The 26047-nt window shown below is 39.5% G+C and overlaps 2 protein-coding genes across 3 annotated transcripts in view; both read left to right on the top strand.

Moving 5' to 3' along the window:
* The window catches only part of PABPC1 (poly(A) binding protein cytoplasmic 1), a 338028-nt gene that overhangs the window by 56035 nt on the left and 255946 nt on the right, over window positions 1-26047 (top strand). The gene's annotated exons all lie outside the window — the stretch shown is intronic.
* ANKRD46 (ankyrin repeat domain 46) lies at window positions 1171-22525 on the top strand. 2 transcript variants are annotated; one of them, XM_065630177.1, is made up of 4 exons: window positions 1171-1314; window positions 13737-14079; window positions 15348-15506; window positions 19887-22525. In XM_065630177.1, exons 2-4 carry the CDS (start codon window positions 13769-13771, stop codon window positions 20101-20103), a joined length of 687 nt encoding a protein of 228 aa, XP_065486249.1. In that variant the 5' UTR covers window positions 1171-1314; window positions 13737-13768; the 3' UTR covers window positions 20104-22525. The 2 variants fall into 2 exon arrangements, with proteins under 2 accessions (XP_065486249.1, XP_065486251.1); XM_065630179.1 differs by lacking the exon at window positions 1171-1314 and adding an exon at window positions 1316-1433.

Below are 26047 nucleotides of genomic sequence, written 5' to 3'. Positions count from 1 at the left end.
AAAGCTGCCAGGCTTTGGAGAGTGGAGCTATCGGTGTGCTCGCTGGCACAGCGTGGGGCGGGCTGCCGGTTGAATGTGTTTAACTGTGCATCAGAAATCGAGCTGGTTTATACTGGTGACATAGGGATAAGCAGCATAAGGTAGGCACACCATTACCCACATCACTGCATCATTTGCTACTGCAGGAAGACTGAAGTGCCAAATCCACGATACTCCATCCCAGGCTTGAAGGAGCTTTGATTCTTCTTACTCTCCTTGCTTTGAAAGGCAGGATCAGGTGTGAGTAAAAGATCAGCAAGTGAGCAGGGGAAAAAAAACAACGTACTAATGTTTTCAGGGAAGTCGAACAACTTCAGTTTTGTTCCTCTGTGTGGTTTTGGTTTGTTTGGGTGGTGTTGTGTTTTGTTCGGTTTTGTTTATTGGGGGGGGGGGGGAGGGGGTGAGTTGTTTTTTGTTACATTTTGGGTTTGGTTTTGTTTTTTAATTCCCTGATTACTTATCCTCACAGGACCTCTAGGTTGGATTTTTTCCGTTGGTTTTTTTTGGTTTGTTGGCTGGTTGGGTTTGGTTTTTTACTTTGCTGGTTTTTGTGGTGGTGTGGATTAGCACCCCGATCGGTGTCAGCAATAAAGCCCCCCTGTGAGGCAGAGTTTTGACAGCTTCGTGGTGGTTCCTTTACTTAACAAAAAGTCAACTGTTAACACTTTCGGAGAGGTTTTTTTAATGTAAATCAGCGGCTTGATTCCGTTCACTAAAGCTGCTTCCCGCTCCGCTCGGGCTGCTGTCCCGTTTCTGTGCCTCTCGCTGTTCGTTCCCGGCTGCCGGGGAGCGGAGGGCTCGGGGGCCCGGGCGCCCCGTTACAGCCCGAGCTCCTCTGCCCCCGCACGCCGGCGGGGGAAGCGATGCGAAGCACAAGGCCGGGCTGTAAACAGCCTCCCGGAGCCCCACCCAGCCCGGCCCCGGGCCGGCGGCAGCCCCGTGACGAGCAGCCGCCCCCCCGGCCCGGAACGGCCCTCTCGCGGCTGCCCGCCGGCCTGCGGCCCACGGCAGGCGCCCCCAGGGCGCCGGGCGGGCGGTGTTGCGCCCGCGGCCCGGGCTCTCGGTGGGGGCGTCTGAGGCGGCGGCGGGGCCTCCCCTGCGCTGCGGCCGGAGCGAGACCGCGGGGCGAGACCGCGGCCCGAGCGAGACCGCGGCCCCAGCGCGCCCGGCGGCGGCCTCCGCCCAGCAGGGGGCGCGCGCGGCCTCCCCGCCGCGCCTCTGCCCGCCGCTCGCGCCCGACCCCGCGCCCTCCGTGTGCCGAGGCGGCGGGAGCAGGTACCGCGGGGCAGGGCCCGGGCCGTCTGTCCCTGGGGAGAAGGGCCGAGTCTGCCTGTCTGCGGGGAGAGGGGCCGTGTCCGTTTGTCCGGGGGAAGAGGGGCCGTGTCCGTCAGTCGGTCCGTTGAAGCGGGGCGATGCCGGTCGGTCGGTGTGTGGGGGAGGGGCGCTGCTGGTGTGTGTGAGGAGCGGGGAGGGCGCTGCCCGCCGCCGCCGTGTGTGCCGGGCCCGGGCCCTGCCGAGCGCTGCCTGCCCGCTGCGGGGCGAGGGCTGAGGGGCAGCGTCGGGGGAGGCAGCGGCGCCGGCACCGGCACAGCCCGCCCCGGTGCCGTGACACCTCGCCGGAGCGGCGGTGGGGAGCGGACGGCTGCGGCGCTGCCCCCAGCCCGGCGGCTCCGGCCTGCGGCCGCTCGGCGGGGAGCGGGGCCCAGCGCGGCACCGGGAGGGCCCGGCGGTGCCAGGCACTGCGAGCGGCGACAAAGGCGACATGGGGCCTGGCGGTGCCCGGCCCTGGTGAGGTGCGGCGCAGCCGATGCTGCTGTGGTGGGAGAACAGCAGGTGCACGGGAGGGGAGGGACACGGTGTCAGCAGAGCGGCTGCCCTCCTGGCAGGACGGCAGTACGTGTGCAGCCCCTGTGGCGTGCTGCTTTGCAGCGTACTTTTGGGGAGAACACCATGAAGATAAGTGAAACTAAAAGGCAATTTTATTTGTTTTTTTACTTTTTTTCCAGGAGAGCTTTTTTTAGCCTGCCCTCAAAATTGTCTTTGATGTAGTAATTACTGGTCTTAAGGGAAATGAAGTGCTTCTCTCTCTTTTTTTTTTCCTAGACGACACTAAAGTTTTTGATTAATTGCTGCAAAAGAAATTGTTATTGTACTGAAAAGATAAGGAACACACCAAAACTGTATAAGGGATGGGGAAGTAACTAGAGATAAAGTACAGTGACTAATATTGAAAAGAAAATCCATCAAATTTGAGTATAAAAGATGCTAAAATTAGTTATTTGAAGATCTGTCTTGAGACCAATCTTATCTAATAAAAACCATGATGTAACAGTTAAAACTTTACTATTTTAATTTGATAGTGGTGAAGAGCTGGGAGGCATTGGCAGTGTAGAAGATTACAGTACTACATAGAAAGAACTGGGTGATCCTGAGAACTAGAGAATGAAATAAGTACAGTAACAATTTAAAGAATAAGGGTTTGCAGTAGCAAACTTGTAAGCACACAATGTACAGAAGAAATTCTTACCGGTTGAAAGCAAGGCAAAACCAAAGTATGTGTCAGGTAGTTATAAGGTATGCAATTGTGAAAAAATTTAATGCCAAGCTATGATGATCCAGAAAAGAAGTTACCGTTATCCATGAACAAAACACTAGAATACTCTGTATACTGTTAATCATTATCAGGTAAAAAGGCAAAGTGGAACAAATGCTGGAAGATGTGCCTAGAACAGGTAGGGAAATTAAGAGTCTGTTGAAAGAAGCATTTGGCTTTTTTAGTTTTGCAGAATAAAGGCCTTTTTTGCTTTCTATTGAACCAGCAAGGTAAACACTGTGAAGGGAATAAATTGAGCTAAAGAATTTTGTCAATACATTAATAATTTAACATAGATTTTAATATTAATAATATATAAAAATTTCTAACTGTTGGGGAGCACTCCTGTTCAGGAGCAGCCTTCCAAAAGGTCAAGGAGGAGCAAAAACCCAATACTTTTTAGATGTAATGTGGCTGATTTGTAAAAGTGATGCTTTTGTTTGCTGCAGCAGGGGACTAAGCTTAGTATTATCTGTAGACTTTAGATCTCTTTTTCTTTTCTGTTTGTTTGTAAAATAGATTAACAAGAACTTGTTAACTCTGTTTTTTGTAAGAGAAGTATTTATAGTAAGGTTTGCAGTCTGAACAGTAGGATTAGTGACAATCAGAAAATGACACGGGCTAGTTGAACAGCAAGTATTGGAGAGTAAGCTGAGTGGAAGGCTGAGGTGTAGTATGTGCATCTGCTGTCTCCTTACCAGAGGAATGTTGGTCGCCTCTGCAAGAGGAGGCTATAAAAATCGGTTCTGATCTGTGCTCAGTGATAGGTTTCCTCTCTGCAGTTTCTGGTATCCTTCATTTAGAGTTGCCTCCTCGGCAAGAGTGAGGGATTCCAAGTGGTGCCTTAAGCTGACTGTATTATCCCACCTCATATTCTTGTGCTGTTCATTTCTGAATGCTTGAAGTCCTCATCTGTATCCCAGGACCTGAGATATCTGGTCATTCAAGGAGTGAACTACTGGTGGCTCTTGTAGGGATTTGGGTATGCTGGAATTTTGAAGGCTCTTTCTCCTTTCTTTTGATCAGTCTGTCAGTTGGTTGCCTCCCACATGATCTCAGTTGTGGATGCTCCACTTCCAGATGGGTCGGGTAATAAGCAGATGAAATATTTCAGAGAGCACTGATTTATACACATTATGTGAAATACACGACCCCTGGTGCGTTCGGTTTTCCATGGAGACCATCCATAGCATGCTGTTAGTGCAGAGGACAGGGTGAGGGGCCTGTCTTGAATGCATGGGCCTGTTCCACCCAATTTCAACTGTTAGTGTTTACTGAGATTCTGCCATCACCAAGGTAAAGAGCAGAAATACTGAAATGTTCAGATTCATTGTGGTTTGCTTTACTATTTAAAGATGGTACTTAACTAAATGTGTGGGAAAAAGTTTTATCTCATATAATACCTCATTGAAGCCATATCTATACTTACAGAACTTAGATTCTGGCTTTAGTTCATGTGTCAACACCTTTCCAAGTGGCATTTCTTTCTTTTACTGTATTGATAAAATTTCAATTGACTAAGTGGAACAGAACTGCTTAAACACCAGTTTCGTCATTCAGCAGATTTCTCCCATCCAAGTAATGCAGCTACATCAGCTGAATTTTATAACATAAAGGAATAAATCTTTTCATGTTCATTGATGGGATTATATTCTCCAGCATGCTCAAGACCTCTTGCACTGTCAGATCAGCATAATGGATGGTGACAGAAAAAGGGCAGCAGGACATTTCAGGGAAGCCTTCTGGTGTGTGGGTTTCCCGTGGATGGTGTAGAATGCTTGTCTTTCTTCTTCACCGTGACATTTTTTGTGCAGAGAAGCACAAAAGCTGTCCTTGTTGAATGTTAATATGTTAGGGACTTGTTCTGCCTGAGTTTGGATACATTTTTAGAGGTTTGCTACATCTAAAGCTTATCAGCTTTTACTGAAGTTTACTGAGTAGAATGGTAGATGCAGGTAATGTGATTTATACAGTCTACTTGGATTTTCAGGAAGCATTAGGAAAAAAAGTACCCTACCAGAGGCTTTTGAAGAAACTGGGTACTTATAGCATAAAAGATTTACATGCAGGAAGAGTTGACTTAAAAAATCGGGAAGAGGGCAAAAATAAAGTGCCAAGAAAAGGAAGGGGACAGAAGGATGGCACATGAGCTTCAGTCTGCACAAAGGTAAGATGATGATATCTTGAGTAGAATAATCTCAGTGATGTTTACATGATGCCGAACTCACAACTGGCAGCCACCACTCAAGAAAAAGCTCTTGGAGTCACCATTGACTGTTCCCTGAAAACCTCAGCTCAGTGTGCCGTGGCAGCTGGACAGCCAGGAAAATGGTGACTGTCCTCAGGTCGTGTGTGTGTGGTTCTGCTCTCTGTGTTTAAAGAAAAATGCAGCAGGTTAGAGAAGGGCAACCGAAAGGGCCAAGGGGATCAGCTTCATTATGAAGACAGACTGGAAAGCCAGGATCGCCCACATTAGAGATGAGATGGCTGGGCCATGACCAAGACTTATGAAACGAAGGCAGTGGGTAAGGTGAGAGTTACTTGTGCGATCTTGCAGCACTAGAATGGGGGTTGCTTACTGGGGCTGGTGGGAGGGCAGTTTCAGATGGAGACAGGGAGGTTACGGGGAGCTGTGGAGGCAGAGTGTGTGGACAGGCTGAGGAAGAGATTAGAAAAACTCATGGACGGAAGATCCATTGAGGGACTGCTAAAAGGACTGGTCAGGGAGGTCCCCAATGTAACAGAAGTGGCTGCTGGGGTGTGTTTGCAGATTGGGCTGCAAAAATCAGCCAGACTTGTGTGCTCTCCTGAAGAAGGATCTCTGATTGCCATTGTTGAAAGCAGAGTGCTGAGCAAGCTGGATCGATCTGATCCAGGACAGCAATTTTTGTGAACTTATAATCAGTCTTTCAGTGGAAGAATTTTGGTTCTGCAGGGTTCAGTTCTGGATTCTAAATTGTTAGCATTTCCATGAACAGCTTAGAAAAGGCAGTGAGCAACAAGATGGTAGTGTTTGCCAATGACATGGGTAGTAAAAAGATACGGTCAATTATGAAAAGCTGCTGAAGGGTTGTAAGACTGAGTAACTGGGTAATGTAATGGCACACAAATTCAGTGTAGAGTGATTCAGATAGCATAGAAAGAATCCTAACCTCCCATATGAAATACTGGACTCTCGGTAATGAGTGGTATTTTGTAGTTCCAGTGAATGGTTCCATGAAAATGTAACCACAATGCTCAGCAGCAGTCAAAAAGGTAAAACAGATAGTAAATATTATTGGCACACAAGTAAAGAACAAACCAAAGAATCTTGTCATGGCACTCTGCATGGTTCACCTTGAACACCCTGTGTGGTATTATTGTTTGTTGTCTGGACACCAGCTTTCACATTGAATATCGAGTCCTTTACAGACAAGTGTAAAAGTTTACTAAGTCATCTAAAGGTGAGAGTTTTCCCTATACATGTGATGTCTTTTGTATCTAGGCTTAGCAGGATCCATTGAACGCAATTAGTAAACATCAGTTGAGCTACCTTACCCTCAGATTCCATAATTACAGTTTCAAATCCATTTCACATTTTTCCAACCATCTTCCATTACATTTTTGGTCAATTCCAGCCCCTGGGCAGATCAGGAGCTTAAGGGTGGTCTCCCTGATTCTCAGACTTGGCAGTTGTCCTTGGAACGTGCAGACTGCTAATTTACCCCCTTCAGTCCCTTAAGACACATGTTGGGCAGACACTAATACTACAGGTTTGCCTAGATGGAGAAATTTTTTGAGCCTAAGCATGGTGAAGTAACTATTCATGAAAAATAGCATCTATCTATCTATCTATCTAATTAGAAATACAACTTTAATAGTTTTAGCATTTCATCTTACCATGTCACATAATGTGATCAAACATGATACAATTAAATATTGAGTCATGCTATATTGATGGAAATTTAGAATATTTGAAAGAAGTAAATATATCAGTTAACTATTTGGCTTTGATAAACTAGTTCAATGATTTACTGTGTGAATATGAAAATCCTGAGCAGAAATGTCTGTAGCCAGCAGTCATTGTAAGAGTCATGTGTCTGATGGCACTAGTTGTGTTGTCATTGCTATTATTTGTTGATATGAAATAAATTAATGAACAAGCAGAGCAAAATTTTATTTTAAAGGTAGCCAAACATACAGTTACATGTAAATGACTTACAAATTTAGGAGATACTTGTTTTTGAAAGTGACCTGCTTCTCTTTACCAGCCATTAACCTGGATTTGATGTTGCATACATTATTAAGGCCATGTCATCAAGGTCATGTATGACTAAGAGCATATAAGGTATTATATACATTATAAGAAATAAAGAAAATATGGACTGTATAATACTAAGCAGTTTAGTGACAGGTTCTTCGTTCTTAGAGTTTGCTTTATTGCTGGAATAAAGCTGAGTAAGCTCTGACTTCTGATTATTCCTGCTGGACGCAGAAAGTTTTTCCTGTTTAAGTAAACTTGTCATCTCGGATTTCTTGTTTGTCTAGGTAAGGACTGGGCTTTTTGGGTGTACTTGGGGTGTTTTTAGTTCAGTTTTTTGCTTGTTTGTTTAAGAACCAGGCATAAATGCCTACTTTTTTAAAGGAAATACCTATGTCTTCAGAACCCAAGCCACATGCCGAAGTCCTCGTTTCACTAATACAGGGCTAGAACTTAAACGAGATTGCTGTTTGTACCACACGGGAATAGCAGTTTGGATTTCAGAATTCTTTTTTATCACGTTTTATAAAATCTTATTTTCAAGACGTCCATCATTTCCTTCTCAGGAAAACAGAGAGCACTACAAAATGTAGGAATAGCGGTGCGTGTGACTCCGGGGTGACTGGAGCGGGACAGGACTTGGCGAGCCCAGGCGGTGGCACTGTCCCTCCAGACACGGGAGCTCTGCCCGCCCTCCCGCGCCGCTCCTGTGCTCCTCCGACAAACACTGCTGCAAGGTCTGCAGCAACTTGGAACAGAAACACTTCGTCACGAGTGGAACGGGTTCTCTCTCGTCTGTTAAACAAAACTAACAAAAACAGCAAACAAACAAACAACATACAAAAAACCCCACAAAAACAAGCAAATAAGCCAACAACAAAACGTGATGATGACCTTTAGTATTTTCTTGACCAAAATACATTAGCACCCTAAATGTTCCCAGCAGAAACAGAGAAGGAATTTGAATAAAAGTTTGTGAAGAGGTTGATAATTATGACTGATGTGATTCAGTAACTTTCTAAAAAGCAGATGTATTCAAGCTGACCACAAGGATCAGGAAAGTACTGCAGTTATTTATTGATTTAACTGAGCCGTTTGTGGGGACTTAACATTACAAATTATTTGAAGAAATCTGTAAATTGCCTTTTTTCCTAAATAGTTCTTTTGTAGAAGGTGAAAAAATGAGTAAGATTCGAAAATACTTAAATGTGTATTTCATAGAAGTTAAGTGCACTGAAACATGTAGTGCAACTCAATTACCAGTTAAGCGTAGTAAGGATAAAATGTTTGTGAACCTGCATGTCAATAAGTGTTTTAAAAGATGATCTCTTTCCTATCATTCCCTTATTTTGTGTACATAGGTACATAATGTATGTATCTGGGGAAGCATTCTGCAACTCTGGATTGGCATTTGAGACCCTGTTTATTTTTTATTTTGTAACGTTGACATACTGTACAGTGATGAGCAAAGCTCCCATTGTCTGCCCATCCATAAAAGAGCATCAAGTTATTCTAATGTTTTCATAAAGCCCTTTGTAGCCTGTACATGCAGAGCACTATGTATATGCAATGCACCAAAGTTTCTGCTTACAGGATGGTCCTGCCATCAGGTGAATGTACCTGTGTGTCTCATGTCTGCAGCAGGGAGTGGGAATGACTGAAAACAAATGGCGTAAATAATGTTCTTATATTACCACTTACCCATGCGTCTGGTTAGAGACACGAAAGGAGAGGTAAGTCTTATGAACCTGCTATGATACCTTGAATCCAGGAACTGTTGAAAAAGTAGTTAAAGTTAGGAAGGGAACATTATGCAAAATACAGCTGTGTGTAAAACAGCAGCAGATGCGTCTTACTGGAGCAATAAAACTGTTCTAGTTGAACTGAATAGATAAAGGTTTTTAATAGAAGATACAGAGCTGTCAGTGGAACATGATGTAGATAATGGGGTTCTTTCCTAAAGAGAAATGACAATGATAATATCATTTTTAGTAAATATTAACATTTATTCAGTTAAATGACTTCTCAGTAATTTACATGTGCATACAAGCGTGCACGAAAACTTACAAAAGAATTTCTCCCGCAGCCTACCTAGAAAGGGAAAGAGAATAATGTTTGGTTTGTATTTCAACATCTGATCGTTGTTCAGAGGACAAGCAAGGTCATGTGGTTTTCAGTTTTTTAATTACTAAATTACACCTTTTAAAAATTTTTATATATCCAAAGAGAGCTTGTGTTCACATAGTGTTTTGAAGGAAACAATCCCATTTGACCAGGAAACTCTGCCTTTGGAGATCATGGCCTTACAGTTTATGCAAAGCACTGGAATGTTTCCCATTCCTTTAAAGACTGAAGAGGCAAAGCTCTGTGAGCCACTGCCACTGAACTGCTCTCCAAGTGCATTACAGAAGGAGGAAGCTGTTTGCTACCAGGGAGCTGGCAAATGTAGGTTTGACAAGTAATGCATATTGTGTATTTTGCTGGCACAGGGTGGGGAATGTTACTTTTTCTTGCTTTTGTTTTAGTTTCCATTTCTTGGTGGTGGCAGTCTCTCTAGTGGTAGTCTGACTGATGCTTAGGCTCTGAGTGTCAAAGTGTCTGTCGATATTGAGAAGTCTCAAGTACTGAGCAATCTGATATTGTTCCATTGTCCTGACATGTTGTTTTAAAATAGGGGCAATTACTTAAGTTTTTCTGAATGTTCTTGGAAATATTGTAGTTTGCAGAACTGGTATATCCTGTACAGCAGTGACTGGGTGATTAATTACAACTTGTCAGGTTCAGTAATATTTTTGTAGTGGAGAGACTAGTCTCATTAGTGATTCTGTCTCACAATCTAGCTGTTCTGTCCTTTTTCTGGAGCTATTTGGTAGCAGTCGAACTTACTGAGAAGGCAGAGACAGCAGCATATATTTGCTGTAAAATGAAACTGTCCTTGGTTAGTGCAAATTTAAGACTAGTTTTAGAAGCAACAGAACTTGCCTTTAGCTCTATGGTTTGAATTATTCAAGCTCAGTCCTGGCTTCTGCAGGTGTGAACGTGTTATACAACAGATCAGCATGTGACAGCAAGTGACCATTGCACACAGTACAGTGAGAGGTGACTGACTTCTGATAGATAAAAGTAAATTATTCTTACATGAACATGTACTATAAGTGTTCCTTTTGAAAACAGAGCAGTTTGGTTAGATTTTTTTATCCTGTACTAGCCCAGGTGTCATTGAAGAAGTGGCTTATAGCATAATTTCTAAAATTATTAATAAAAGTACACTGTACACAGGCTAGATCTGTGTTGTATAAAGTTAGGGAAAATCAATTATATTATGCCTTTCTAATGGGAATCCTTCTTGCTTGAGAGGACGTCTTTGAATTTGCTTTTTTCACAAAACTAATTTTCTATCAAAGTACCAAGTTATTAACAGCAAAACTTTTTTTTTTAATGAAAGTATAATTTAAAAGATACGTTTTCAGTAGATAGGGGTGCATTTTTAGAAGCAGTCATTTTCTGAACCAAATTAGATTTGACTCCAGTAGTAGTAATTTATAGGGATATTCAGAGTGCTCATTTTGCAGTACTGTGTACCAGCTTTTAGGCAGGTTCAGAGTCGTTACCTGATTCACATTTCAGAAGCGATTTAAAGAGAATGGGTATTGCTTTGGAATTTTGCTTTTAAGTCCACTGCATGAGATATTCTTTACAGTAATAAGTTTTTTGATACATACTGTGGACAGGAATGTAACCACAGTTTGTTTATTCAAAAATATCTGGTTGTTGACTGTTGTATTTTTTTTCTGCGTTTCTTTAGGAAATTTTGCTCAATTGGTTTAAATCTGAGGCAAGAGCATATCATTTGGGGACTGGCATTTTAAAGATGGTGTATAGTTCAGCTTTGTATGTAGCTCGTGTTGGGCATAGGTTAGGTAGCTGTATGTGAAACAGAATTGTGTTTGTAGAAAAATCTTTTTAATCACAAAGATAAATCAAACCAGATGGTCCAGACTTTTGTGTGTGTATGTGTGTGAATACATTTCCGTAGTCCACAATCTTCAAGCCTTGGTAAGAAGGGTTTGTTGGGTTTTTTGCCTTTCTAAAGGTTTCACTTCAGTCTTCTGCATTTCAGTGATCAATACTAAAAGATTCTAGTGATAAAAAATTCTGAATCAGAATTACTTCCAGTTACACTTTCTGATAACTGCTAATCTTTGTGCTTCCTTTCCTGAGAAGATAAGATGGTGACGGGGTTATTTCTGGTATTATTAGCTGATGTTTCATCAGAGTCGTATGTGAAGTGATGGGGAATTCTGTAAGGCTTTACCAGACGTACATGTCTGGTATGAAAATATAAACATTAGCTTCCATTTAACAGAGTATGCTGTACTGTTTGTCAAATAGCATACCTCTCAACCCGTATAATATTCTGTTGTTGATTTATGTTAGGCCTTGTTTTATTAAACAGGTTTAAATGCTCAAATATTGTTTTACAAGCAAACCACGATCTATTTATCAAGTACAAGAAGGGGTTTGTGCTGTTGATATGCTGTTACTATGGCTGATAATTGGAGGTTTTAAAATGATTTATGATCTTTCTTTAGGGAAGATTTAGTGCAGAACATAAAGGTCACAATCACATCGTACAAAAACTGGGCCTGATATTTTTCTCAGCAAAGGGTGGACTAGCAGAGTTGAATAACCGGTCTCTTATCGTTTACAATGTGGGTGGGAAATGGGCAAGAAAATTGAAATTGCTGTCAGCTGGGAATCCTAGCTTTGCAACATCCAGGGGTTTTGTAACATACACATTGGAAATACGCGTAAGTACGTTGTCCTTTCTGTTTGTCTAGGGTTATAAGAAAACTGTTAGTGCCCTAAATTACACCGGTCTTGCATGAAGTGTTTTACGGTACCTCAGCAAACTGGCCTTTTGCTATTGGAGATGGTTGTGGAAAAAACTGCTTGAGCCAGTGATATACCATCATGTGCTTAAAAACATACTTGCAGCCTAGGGGAATGTACTCTGCTTAAAATCATTCCTTATACAGATACCAGAATGTAGAAGTTATTCCTATCTCTTTCTCTTCTGCATCCAAGAAGAAAAAAGTTGTGCATTCCTACACTGGGAAACTAGGCAGTGTTGATACATGTAGCAGAATTTGTCCAGATAGCAAATACAAACCAGTGAAGTTTAAATATGATTTATTAACCTCAGCAGCCCCAAACGCTACAGCTGTTAATCAGACCAGTGTGTAAACATTTTTGAATTACTTCTGTAGGTACTTTGATCTCGAATTTGAGCTAAAACATGGGGGAAGAGCTATAAAATATAGACATTATAAACTCTCAGAAAAGGAGAGGTTTTAAATCAAATTCTTTGGCTACAGGCCATGTTTCCATTCTCCCAGCTGAATGAGTGCACTGGTGTGGAAGGATACCTTATATAGATGAGAAAATTTAAATCTGCATATAGCAGTCTTAATAAGAGGTTCAGATAGTTAATCAGAATGCTGCTATATCGTGAGCCCACTATATAAACCCTGGGCAGGTGAAAGACACTGTTTCAAGTGAAGTTTCAGTTCAGTTTCCATGCAAAACTTATCTAGTAAAATCACTTATCCATCCTGCTACTTGAACTGTCATGTCTGTATTAGGTTTTCTTCTAAGGATTTTTACTGTTGTTTTTTGTTTGATTTGTGGGGTTTTTTGTTTGTTTTGTTGTGCTGGTTTGGGTCTGGTGGGGTTTTTTTGGCCTTCATGCTCAGGCAATGTAAAGCTTTGCTGTCCAGTCTCCTAGATGTTTTCATTTCTTCCTACCATTGCCTCATGCACATTTTGTCATCCTCTCGCATAGTCACTCTATTTTTTTCTTATTGTTTTCAAGTAATCTCTTCTGTGTCCTGTAAGCACAGTGTCATCATGCCCTCATTATTTGACTTATCCTTAAAATATTCTTCTACAAAACTTAAATCATATTTCTTGAAATATTCTATATCAAGAAATCTATGGTGAAACAACACTTATATTCCTCTTTTGGGTCCTGATACGGAAAAATACTTAATCCTTTATTTAATATTAAGCCAGAGAAACTACATTTGTGCTTCTCCATATTGGGGTTCTAGTTGAACCCACAACAGCTCTGTACTTGATTTTACAATTGTCCTCCTTGTACCCACTTCCAGTTTTCACTTTCAGGTGAGCAATTTTGCATACTAGCATCAGTTTTCCATGGTTCCTATTGCTATTCTTGTTTGTTCAGTAGTTTGTGTATCTATGGCACCATAAAAATAATGTTCTGCAAAGAGTATTGAAAAATATATTTCTTGCAGAATTAAGGAATTAGGAACTAAGCATTTTCAGCAACTCTGACTACTTTGTGTATCAAAGTTCAGATTCAGATGGTGAAAATCTTACTGGGGTAGCTTTGCTTATAGCTAGTAAGAATTGCCATTAGTGTCACTATATCTGTTAACTGAATAGTTTATAGTTTCCTCATTTATGAAAGGTGGTTCTTCTCCCTTCTTTCAGTTTTGATTTACTGTGTTTTGCCCTTTAATATCAATACTACTACATGTGATCTCCTCCTAGGTGAAAGCTAATCTCCTATATTCCATGTGCAATGCTGATCTTATCAGTTTTCTGTAATAACAAAGCTTTGCTGCGGTTTCCAGAGGTGTAAGACTAAAAGGAGCTCTTTCCATATTACCAGAAGGGAAGACGGCACACAAAGTTAATATGTAGGACAGGAATATTTCAGAGTTGGTTTATAAGCTAGTTTGCATTCTCTTTTGGGAACCTGAGCAGTCTACTGAATATTTGCATTGTGTTTCTTTGCCTCGTTTCACCATAATTTCTTCCCGCTTTTACTTGCAGGTTAGTCACCTACTCCAGAGAGAATCAGAACAATGTCCTATGTTTTTGTAAACGACTCTTCCCAGACAAATGTGCCGCTGCTGCAGGCTTGCATTGATGGAGATTTTAACTATTCCAAACGACTGTTAGAGAGTGGTTTCGACCCAAATATTCGTGACAGCCGAGGCCGAACTGGCCTTCACCTTGCTGCAGCCAGAGGAAACGTAGATATTTGTCAACTCTTACATAAATTTGGTGCTGACCTACTAGCCACTGATTACCAAGGTAACACAGCCCTTCACCTGTGTGGGCATGTGGATACCATCCAGTTCCTAGTTTCTAATGGACTTAAAATTGATATTTGGTAAGTCACTTTTCTTTTTTTATAGCACATATTTTATAATATATTACTCCTCTGTCACCAAAACCTTGCATATAAATCTGTTGTTGCTGAAATGCTGTATTTGGTGCAGTTCAGCTTGAAGGCAGGAAAACAATAAGAGGCCACTTCTGCTGGTCTGTGCAACAAGCAAAGGAAATAAAAATAGCAGCTGCTGGTGTGGGCTACTGTGTCTAATTCCGCCTCACTGATGACATTGCTATCCTGGTTTGGCCAGACAGCCAGGTGTGGGTGGTTGGCACCAAAGAAAAAATCACATTGACTACTTTAAAAGAATTTTCTCCACCACAGTTCTATTGTTTTAGTTGTACTGTATAAGACAAAGAAAACACAGTATATGTGTGTGTCAGTTAATTCCCATACTCTTTTGGTAACAGTGCTTCCATTCAGTGTTTTCCCCCTCCCTCAAAGTCTGTGACTCAGTCCTTCTTTTAAATATTGTATATTCTTTCCTTCTGGCTTCCAGCAGCTGTCAGATGCCAGTGCTCAGATGTAAGCTCTCAAGCTACAAAATAACTAGCTGTTTCATTGCAGTAACTGAATTATTTTGTTTGTGGCACTTTTCTGCATATTCACAACACATGCGAAAACCAGCAGTAACTTCAAAACCTTTGAGTTTTTTTAATCTGTGCCTTTTTCGCCTGTCCCTCATTAATATTTTTCAACTCAGCAAAACTAGTTATTGGCAGACCAGTTTGTGGGTTGTGGGTTAGGTTTTGGGGTTTTTTCCTCATTTCAAACAACTTTGGTGAAAATCCCTAGTCCGAAGGCAGATCTGGTCCTATTCAGTATATTTTAATAGCAGCAGAGGGACCATCTGTATTTTATTCCATTTTTGCCTGATGTCCAAATACCCATATGGAAAAGGAACTATGAGGAACCAGATTGCACAATTCCTTCTTGAAGTTAAGCTTAATCTTAAACATTGCCATACATCTACCTTTTCTTGTTTGCTATAACACCAGAGATTCCAAGTAGATTAGAGTAATAGGAATTTTGATTTTATTTAGAGTAAAAAGAGTTGTGCGATTTCAAACCTAAATATACTCATTTTCTTCGATAGCCATTTATGCTATAGCTTGTATAGACAGGAATTTCCTACTCTCTGATACAATGTAAAATAATTCAGAGGATTTACTAAATTGTAATCTGTTATGCTGAGTTGTCTTGTTACAAAATTTCTATATTGCAAGTTTATTTTTTTCTTGTGTCCTTTTGTGGGGTTATTTTAGCAACCACCAAGGTGCAACACCGCTTGTTCTTGCAAAACGAAGAGGTGTGAATAAAGATGTGATTAGACTGCTGGAATCTTTAGAGGAGCAAGAGGTGAAAGGATTTAACAGAGGAGCTCACTCGAAGCTGGAAACGATGCAAACTGCTGAAAGTGAAAGGTATTTACAAAAAAAATAATTACTGGGAGAAATAATTGTTATGGCTTTTAGATTTTTGTGATTGACTTGTTTGTTTAGTACTCAAAACAAATAATATAAAATTTCGCCTGGTATTATCCAACCAAACCCAAATCTTAAATTTTGGAAAAATCTCTTTAAACAGGTCAAGTGTAAGAAAAAAGAATGTCTTCTATTGAGATTTTCATTTTATGGTGGATATTTTAAAAAATAGTTACTCATTTTCCATTACAGACTCCCCAAAATAAATATTCTACCACTTACTACAAAGCCAAAGGGAAAATGGAATGAAATGCAAAATGCCAATATCACAGGCTAACCTAACATCTGTTTGATAAGAGATGAGTTGTCTATGCCAAGAACAGATAGCAGAGTTTTCATCTATCTGACTTGAATAAAGGATTTGATATGGTGCTGTATGTGAAAAATTTCTATTGGTAGTAGTCCTGGAGAAGATGGAGCATAAAATAAGAATTTAATGGTGGCTAAAGAGGCAGTTGAAGGGGAACTCAATATTTCAGGAAAATTGCTGACAATTTCAGGGAACTTACTAATAAATTCCTAAAGGTCTAGTTCTGGGACTCTGCTTACCTATAACTTTCATAAATGATACTGGTACAGAAAGTAGTAACATGTTGATGATACTAAGAAGTGAGATATAGGCAATCCAGAGGAAAATTGGGATGGTATAGACAAAAATCTGGGATGACAAAGGAGAGGAAATTAATAGGAATAAACTGTGGTTCAGAGCACAAAATGCAAATTCATTTACCTAAAGCTGTGTGCCGTAAGATGGAAGTTCCTCAGTGGAAAACAAGGGCATAGATATTCCCACTACATAAAGAAAACTCTCATTGCCTTTCTGAAAAGCAACGGTAACTTCTGCCATGTAGTACGTTTTATGATGCTTTTTAGTCCCATTCAAAAAAAATTAATTTATCCCTTAAAAAGCATGGAGAAGCATTACTTCAGTGTCTCCTTGTAAAAGGAGGCAACTAGAGCTTGTTTTAGCCTGGCAGAGTGAAGTCTGAAAGGTGCGTGGTTGCTGACAAGAAATACTGGGTTTGAACAATGTGAAATAACTGTTTAAGACAAAAGCTGGTAATAACGTGAGAGCCAAAGGATATAGATAAACCACAAATATTTTTCGATTGAAAATTGGGAGTGTTTTTTTACAATGAGCTTCCAAGACAGCCTTCTTGTAGGATTCAGATGAGGCAAGAAGACGTGCAAGTTTCAAAGGAGGCTCATTCTCCTGCAGAAACCCATGAATTGCCAGTAAACATGACAGAACTTGGGACTGAGGTTAATGATGCAAGAGATCTTTCCAGTACTGTTTTGGTTTGTATTTTAATTGATATTGGAAACGGGGTATCACTATTTGGAATACTTGCTCTTATACTGAATTTATTCAAATTTGTGATTTTTTTATATTGTCTAATAACGATCATGAGCTGTCATTGCTGGAACATTCTATCACAAAAGACAGGGAGTTTTGTCACATAATTGTTGTTCAGTTTGTGTCAAAATGTACACAGCCTTCACTGTAAATGCAAGTTAAACTGTGTAGGTGGAGTCGTTGTCTAAGTTTAGTAAACAGAAAAGGTGAAACCAACACAAATACAGAAATCATGCAAAATACTCCAGTGAGCAGATCAGAAGCTTGTTCTGGTACATGAGGTTACCCCGCTCATCAAGAGTGGTTTAAGCCCTGAAATAGAAAATCTACTATTATTATCAAAATTACATGAGTATAAATTATTAGAATTTGTGCGTATTACCTTTCTGACAACTAAATTTTATTGAAAATTGCTTGTCACACAGAAATGCATTTATGCTGGTTTTGTTTAAACATATGGACTAACAGCTCAGCCCCATTTAAATTCTGGTTTTTTATTCGCTAGTGTCTCTTTAATGAACATAGCTTCCTTTCTGTTATTTGACCTTCATAAATGTTATATTGTTTGCTTTGGCAAGGAAGTTAGCAACTCTCCTTGGGGAGAAGCAGAGCGACATAAACAGTGCACTACCCAGCTTGTTTGTGAACACGTTTAAAATGTCTGAAATACATTATTTTTAAAATAACAAATAACAGATGCCTAGAGCAGCAAAAGCAAGTGAGTTTGTGTGCTGTTTGTTTTGTAAATAAATAATGTCTTTGTAAGGGTTGGCTTTTCAGACCTCCACAGTTTCACTCCTCCCTCTTAGTATTATTTTCACATTTTAGAGACACTTAGATTAATGTCTCCTGTCCTCTCCCCTGCAACTCTGTTATATTATTTATGAACCTATGGAGAAATAATGGTTGCTCTTCTAAAAACAGACTCTGACTTAAGTTTTCTGCTCTTTATTCGCCACAGTCGCTGCTGCTCTGGGAGCAGAGGCCAGAGCTAGGTTCTTGAGTCACATTTATTTTCTCTGGCTTTGCACTCCCCCAGTGAGGACTGGCACTGTGCTGTCGGGAGGCAGAGCTCGCTCTGTCCGTCTTTCAGCACAGACAATCTGTCCATCTGCACAGCCCAGCACGACCTGTGACTGTGCCCACAAGTGTGTCCAAACGTGACACAAACTCTTCTGTAGGGTGCATTGCTGCATTACCGTTTCTTAAGCAGCTGTAATTCATAGTAAGAAAAAATATCTTGAATAACATTGACTTTAATTGGGTTGTAATATAAAGTAGCAAAAGTGTTTTCTATGTACCCTTTTCTATTTAATGAGCAAGCATGTGATCTTTTCACTGAAATGGCATTGCACTTTTATTTAACCTCTCTGTGGTTATGCATTAACTAGTTAGTACTTATTAAGTGAGTAGTTCTGTTGTACACCAATGGCTGTCTTTTATGAAACCCTTTGTTTTTCTTGGGAAATCATAATAAGCAGGGAAGACAACTAAATCCTGCAGCTATGGACAAGCAAAAATAGCTTTACAACAAGGTAGATATTTAAAAAACAAAAGAGACAAGCTGTTTAATAGGCAATTTCTGAAATATTCTGCATGTGATGCTGCAATGTTTCTGCAAACTATGGCAGTTCAGGCTGTACTTCCTAAGAAAAAATACCATATGAATAGTGTGAAGTGTTCCCATGGTGTAATCTTAGAAGAGAAATTCATAAATGAGACCTTCTTCTGATAGCAATAATTTTTCAATTTATTCTTGCCACTAAGAACAATAGCATTGCTACAATTAGTTTTGACTTAGAAATCACTTTTCCCTGAAATGTTTTCTATTATTATTGCTATAAGAGATATCTAGCAATATGGTAACTGAAAAGAATTAGCAGGGAGGAAAAAAATTGTTTTTTCTCTGCTTACCTTCTGCTGTTGACATCATTGTGTAGGTAGTTGGTTTCACCATTTCACCATTTCGACCCTGTAAACACCTGTATATGTAATTTCACTCAAGTGAGAAGTAGTAGGACTGTGCAGATAGTTAGAATTTTACATAAGTGAAATCAAGTGATGAGAGAGTTTTCCTATTCTTCATGAGATTTTTCATATAGCAACACAGAAAGCTTACTGTTACAAACTAATTGTGAAACCAGCAAAATTGGGAGAATAATACAAGAAGCCATGCAGTATTTGAAACAACTTACATTTTTTCTGAAGGCATTTCACTGGCAAGTTGACTGCATCATTCTAGTTTTATATCTGTTTATCATTTAAAAGTGAGAGTTCCAGTCCTTAATTTATAGTCAGACAATTTAAGGGGACCTAATGGATTGGTAGTGGAGCGTTAAAACATCAAAGCAGTTGCTGAACGCCATATGGCAGAAAATATAGCAATACCAACTTGTCTTGAAGATCAGAAAATTTCTGAACTTCTTGTTACCCAAATTTGTTTCTTCTGTGATATGCTAAAGAAGAAGCCTCTGTAACAAAGACACACAGGAGAGTAGTAAAGTTCACTACAGAGTTCAGAATCTAAATTATATTGGCTAAAGTTTCCATTTTATTCATCAGAGTTTATTTTTAAATCATAATTTGTTGTTTTATTCACAAGAGCTATGCCCCTTGAGGTTTTTGCTTATGCTTCATTAAATTTTGCTAAGCCATATTTAGTAGGAATGATGAGGACTGACATTTGAAGGCTTCTAGGTGGCAATCCTGCAAACTCACTGTAGTTGTACAGATGAAAATATCATTCCCTTTACACAGGTTAATAAAACATTGTTTCAACTAACTTAAGTTTAGAGTTAGGAGTCTTTTCCTGACCTGCTTTGTCTTAATTTAGTGAAGGCAATGCTGTAAATCTGCAGGTGGGTTTAGTTTTTAATTTAGAATGTTTCGGTTGCTCTTAGTAGGATTACTGTCAAAGGTGCATTCTTTTGCTCTGATATATTTTTAACTTTAATCCTTCGTAGTGCAATGGAAAGCCATTCCCTCCTTAATCCAAACCTACAGCAAGGCGAAGGAGTTCTTTCCAGTTTCCGCACAACGTGGCAAGAGTTTGTTGAAGACCTGGGCTTCTGGAGGGTGCTGCTCCTCATCATTGTCATTGCTCTTCTGTCGCTCGGGATAGCCTACTATGTTAGTGGGGTGCTTCCTTTTGTAGAAAACCAGCCTGAACTGGTGCACTGAAGCAAATGCAAAGAAGTGCACCATGCTTTTCCCTGTTCTAATCTTGTTTTGAGCTTTTGGAATTATTCTGTTGGTGCAGGCAGTGGCAGCTGTATATACTGTTTGCCTTTTGTACATACTAACCCATTTGAAAAAGGGATTCATTCATTTCAAGAAAAACACTAAATTCTAAAGCATTCCTGAGCTACCTCTGACTTGACTTGCAAGCAAGATGAGAAGATAATCCTCTCTGTTGATAAAATATTATGATTAGAAAAGGCCTTTCATGATGAATATTAAATTCTTGGGCATGAAAAATGTATCCTAGTACAGAACCCAATTTGATTTCTTTTCCCTATGAAGAGAGGTAAATCCACTGTTGCATTTTTTGTGTGTGCTTCAGTTGAGAGAGAATTATTCTTTTAAATGTCCTCCTCAAGAAATCTGAATAATATAATAATGCATTCTGATATATAGACAGTGATAAGCTACAGCTTCATAGTTGTTTTAGTGCCTCCCCATAGTTTCATATCTGCTAGTTTATAAAATGAATGATAAATTGTTCAAGTTTTGCTATGTCTTTAATGTATAGGTCACTCCTTTATTTATTAGGTTAAATTACTGTTTCTTCCCCAGATGAATTTGATGTTGTTAATACCTGCCTGAGGTAAATTTTGTAGAACAAAGCAGTATCTTGTGCTTTGGAAGTAAACTTGTTTCAGCCTTGGGCTGAAAATTTTGCCTTTTTGTTGAAAAGTTACTAAGCTAACCTTTCTTTGTAAGGGTGGTTACAAAGTGATTTAGGTGTTGTGCTCTGTATTTAATAATTCCGTAAGGCCATTGTCTTTGTGAAATATGTCATGAAGGATAACTTCCTCCCACAGGGACCAGGCTGAACCATGTAATTATATCATTTTTACATGTGTGGCAAGGACTTGATTCAATAGAACTCCTTTCTGGAATTGTTTTCCGTTTCAGTTGTTTTCAAACAGCACTTACAGGCTTATGAATTATTTTCTGAGTATGCAGAATAAAAGTATGTAAAATGTTAATATTTAGGAACATCATGTGAAATGAATTTTTGACCCATTCTGTACTTAGCTGTGAAATCCTGTTTTTAAATAACATAGGGATATGAATCAGTTAAAATTCTCTTTTATGAAGGCTAGAAAGGTACTACATAGTAAGTTGGAGGTTTTCAAAGAAAACATTCTTTCCTTCAGTGCTGATTAGACATTTAACTCCCTCCGTTACCATTGTCTTGAAAATCCCAAACAAAATGAATTCTGCAAACTTGATGAATACTTTTCTTACTTAGCCAATCCTAAACTGTTACTAAATGACATCAAGCTTTTCTAAAATTATAGATTACAATAAGTATTGATAGAAGTAACCTACATCTCTGTTCCACTACCATGTATATTTTTCTTTCTTGTTTATGGGTTTGAGTGAAGAGGGTTGTTGGCTTTGTTTTGAGGTGTGATATGTGCCTCACTGAACTGGGCCACATTCTAAACTGTATCTGAATAATTCTGGTTGTCATTTCTTAAGTAAGAGGTTGATGAAATTATACTTTTCTAGCAGCTGCAATGCTGCAGAAAGGAGAACCTCTTGAAAAACCAGAACAAAACAAAAAAAGCATATTTCTGAATATTTCAATTATTGTACATCTGTTCATGAACAGAGACATATAAACTCATAGTATACCTAAATTACATTTACTTCCCTAAGTAAGTACATTTCTGTTAATAATACTCTGTATCTTGAATAATCGTGTTGTCTTCCAGTATGTTTTATCTGCATAATTTGTAATTGTATTCTCAGTATGGGTGAATGCCACAAATAAATATATGTAGTAAATATGTTTTGCTTTATTATTACATTAGTGCAGCAGTAATGATGCTACCCCATTTTACTGAGGTTTTTTGTTTGTTGTGCATTGGTAATGAGCTTTTCAGAAGTGAGGAGGTTCCTTCCATGAGAATGGAAACCATGCTGTTAGTAAAAATGAGGTTTTAGAACACAGTTTCTTCAGATTTGTCTGCTTTATTTTCGGTCTTGTTACTGAATCGCAGTTGCTGTCTATCTGTCCATCTCTGTCTTATCTAAGATTTCAGGTATGGAGCATGTGATCTAGAGATTTAAGGCTGCTTATGAGGGGGTACAAAATACAAGCAAGAAAACCAAGCTTGAGCCTTAAGTAGCCTTTCCTACTTTGTTGTACAGGGGTATGCATAAGCAGTTTAAGCAACACACATTGAAAAGGTTTGAAAAATCATGTATGTGTTCCAAATTAACGTATATCACTTTTTAAACTCAAAGAAATCCAAAGCACTGTTTGAACTTCACTGTGTAACAACTGCTACACTGAAATAAGGACATGATAAATGTCTGACTAAAAGAGGAGTTTGTTCTGTATATACCTCTGTTATTGAAAAAGGACAGCTGTGCCTTTCAATATATCAATAAACATTAATGACTTCCTTTTCAAAGTTTGATTCTAAAGAATGAATTTGCTTCCTGTACACTAGATTTCAAGGAATACAGTCTGTTTTATGGGAACAGAAAGAGGACTTTAGCCTGCTTCCTCTTGAAGCTGTTGTCATAGGGAGTTTCACTGTTTCAGCACAATTACATAAATCGGTTTAGATTGTCTACAGGTCAATAAGATTTTTTTAAATTTATTATTGCAGTGGTGTCTGGATACCTTGATCCAGGGACTCCATTTTGCTGGGTGCTCTTCAAATCCAAGACAGATTGTTGGCTCAAGCTGTTCTCAGACTAATGAGATAAAACAGAATGAGGAAGTGAGAGAGAAAACAATCGTGGAGGGATGAAGTGATTTTTTTTCCAGTGTCATAAAACAACTTGGTTGACAAGAGAGTGCAAAGTAAACTGTAGTGTAAAATGGATGCACATGGGTTACTCTGCAGTGGGATGGCCCTGTGCTCATGTTTACTCCGTGGCAAGATCATCCCTATCTTACCTCGCAGTAACTTGTTCATGTGCCATTTCATTTTTATCTTCAAGGGCTTCTGTTGTACTCATATTGGTAGTTTGCTTTGTAGAAGGGGATGATCTGTTGCGTGACTGTCATGGGTAGCTGTTGTTTCTGGTTGCCACCATACAACAGGTATTTCATTACTGGACATGATCTAGCACTGTGAGGGTGTATCATTGTGAAAAGCTCCTATGAGGGAAAGAACATGGTTTCACTTTAAAGTATTGAAACAGCAGATCTAGGCAGCTGATCAGAGTTTGACTTTAGCATGAGTCAACCAATCTCTGGCTATTTTTCTGAAGTAAGTAAAAATACTCAACTCACCAGTGTATTGTAGATGGGCTAGTTAGCTGGGTAGCTCTTTTTCTGATCAAAATATGTTGGTCATAATAGGCTAGAGAAATGCAAAGTAAATAATTTGTCCAGAAATTCAATAGCAGCATTTTATAGTACTAGGAAGTACTAATTGCAAGTGAAAACTCTCCTCTAAACTCAAAAAAAAAAAAAAAGGGTAATATTGTCTGTTGTCATATTCAGAATTTTCAGAAGTCTGGCATGTATTTAAACATTACCTGAAGTTGACTTTTAACAGAACTGATTTCTTCCTCAGCTGACACACAAGTAACTTGTTTCTGAAGCCAGTTCTTTCTGAAGTTGTTCCTATTTCTGAAGCTAGATCTTTCTTAAATTGTCACTTGATTCATATTCAAATTGGTAGTTAAAATAAGTCTTAAATGATGTGAGAATTAGGTCAGAATGCTTTTCCTTCATTCGGTGTTCTTGTCTTATATTTCAACATTAATCCTTGTAGATTGATTACTTGAGATGTAAAATTTCTTAAGTGATCCAGAATGTTACAGAAATTCTTGCCGATTGTTACTACATTTCTCATCCCTGGTGTTGGGGCTTTCTAGAAGAATTTGGTTATCATTGTGGTTTCATAATATCCAGTTCTCTGTGAACTTTGTAAATGCTGAAACACTGTTGAATCATGACTCTCAAATCTCTATTAATATTATGAAATTAATTTCTGGTGACAGTAGAGATAAATCTGCACCTGCACTTGCAGGGCAGTACAATGCAACTGTTATCTTAAACATATTTAAGTACTTCAGCTGACATCTTTTGTACTGCTCTTACAAATGCTTCAAAGTGGGAATACTTTTAAAATATACAGTATTAGGAAACAAATGCAACTAGTCGGTAGCTCTTTGCTATTTATTGCCAGGAAGCAATGTGTTCCCAGCATCACGCTGCCAGATAAATCTGAGATGGAAACTGGACGTCTCTGACAGTGATCTGGTGTAGTCTGTGCTCTTATGCAAAGCAGAACTAATGTTCTGAGGTTGCAGCTGAAGCAGCCTGTGTGCAGAACCCTGAAGAATGTGTCTCTGCTGTAGGCATTTATAGTTTCTAAATCATTGTTGTAACTATGCATTAAGCAACCAATATTTCCTAATGACTATGATGTGACAAAACTATTGTTCTTCATTGCTGCCAGGGGAATGGGAGATGAACTGGAAATTGCAATAAGTAAAAAGCAACAAATCAGAATTTCTTCTGAAGTCAAAGTGTGAACAAGTCACAGCCGTGGCTTCAAGTGACATGTTCTTTCATCTTGTCATTTTAAACTACCTTGTGGATAAGGAAAAATGAGAAAGCATTTAGAACAAAATTTGTTGTGTGGTATGTGCAGTTTGCAGAAAATAGGGGGGAAATGAATGCAGTGAGCCAAGAGAGCAGCGAGGGAGGCAGAGCAGCGTGGTGCCTTCATGAATCACTGCTTGGAGGCCAATCCCAGTGCTTGTGAGAAGTGCAAGGAGTGACCAGCAACAGCCTCCTCACAGGAGGGGGATTTCACTGGCTTGTGATTACGCCATCTCACAGGGGTGGCCTTGCAGCCCTGCAACCTGAGCTGGCCCTTCTTGACTTTCAATGTCTAGAGCGCTGCTATTTCAGACAACTGCATGTTTGAATGTGTGCCTACATTAACAGCTGCTCGTGTGGAAGCCAGACTGGTTCCTCTTAGACAAGAAACCTTCTGCACATAGGCTAGCAAAAGAAGTTTTACCGAATGTGAATAGAAGCTCTTTGTAAAACATTAAATATTTCTGGTGTATTAAATTATGTTTATCTAAATATCAGAAGGCATGAATCCAGATGAAGGATCAAGTATATGCAATACCTCATTTTCCTTTGCCAAAGAAAAAAGAACAGATAACATTCTCTTAGTGCAAGTCAAGAAGAAAATCAGTAAATTTGTTTTGAACTGTAGAGTATTAATTCCTTATTGAGCCAAATTCCTTAGTATGAGGAATTTTTCAAATAACAATCTCTGGCAAGTGAGTTTTCTAGTAGAAAGGCTGACATAGCCTTGCAGTGGTGTGGTGGTTGTAATGTTTAAAGGTTGTGCGGACTTAATGAAGTGCACATATTGAAACAAAACTAGTTAATAAAGATAGTGGATTTCTGCTGTTAATAGGATGTAAGAATTGAAATGCCATATGCTCATCCTCATATTGTTGTTGTCTCATTGCAGGCTCAGCATCTGGCTTTGTTTGTTTTGGTACAGATATTTTCAGACAAAAAATGAAGTATGTAGACATCTGTAGGTTTAAGCTGGCAAGCACAGTTTTTGTAGTGGACATAAAGAGTGATGGATTACCCCACTGAAAGTCATGGCAGCTTCTATGTGGACTGCTCCGTCCTGCCAGACCTGTTCCTTACAGAATGGTTTTCCCATTTATGGTTTGGTTTGAATCCTTGTGTCAGGCGATGAACACCAGTGGTTAACATGGGGCTTGAACTGAAGGCTGTTTTCAAAAACTTTAATTATAAGAGAAGTCAAAGCTTTATTCTTTGTTTCAGAGTTCAAGGAACTTTTTTAATCTGATGTTTACTAGAATTACAGCCTGCAAATGCACACAGATAATGAGCATGTGTGTGTCCTTACTGTGTGCACTC

The sequence above is a fragment of the Caloenas nicobarica genome, chromosome 2 (assembly GCF_036013445.1).
Source record: "Caloenas nicobarica isolate bCalNic1 chromosome 2, bCalNic1.hap1, whole genome shotgun sequence".
In the NCBI taxonomy this organism is placed as follows: Eukaryota; Metazoa; Chordata; class Aves; order Columbiformes; family Columbidae; genus Caloenas; species Caloenas nicobarica.
The sequence above is the reverse complement of the archived record's forward strand: the minus strand, read 5'-3'. Positions and strand labels throughout refer to the sequence as shown.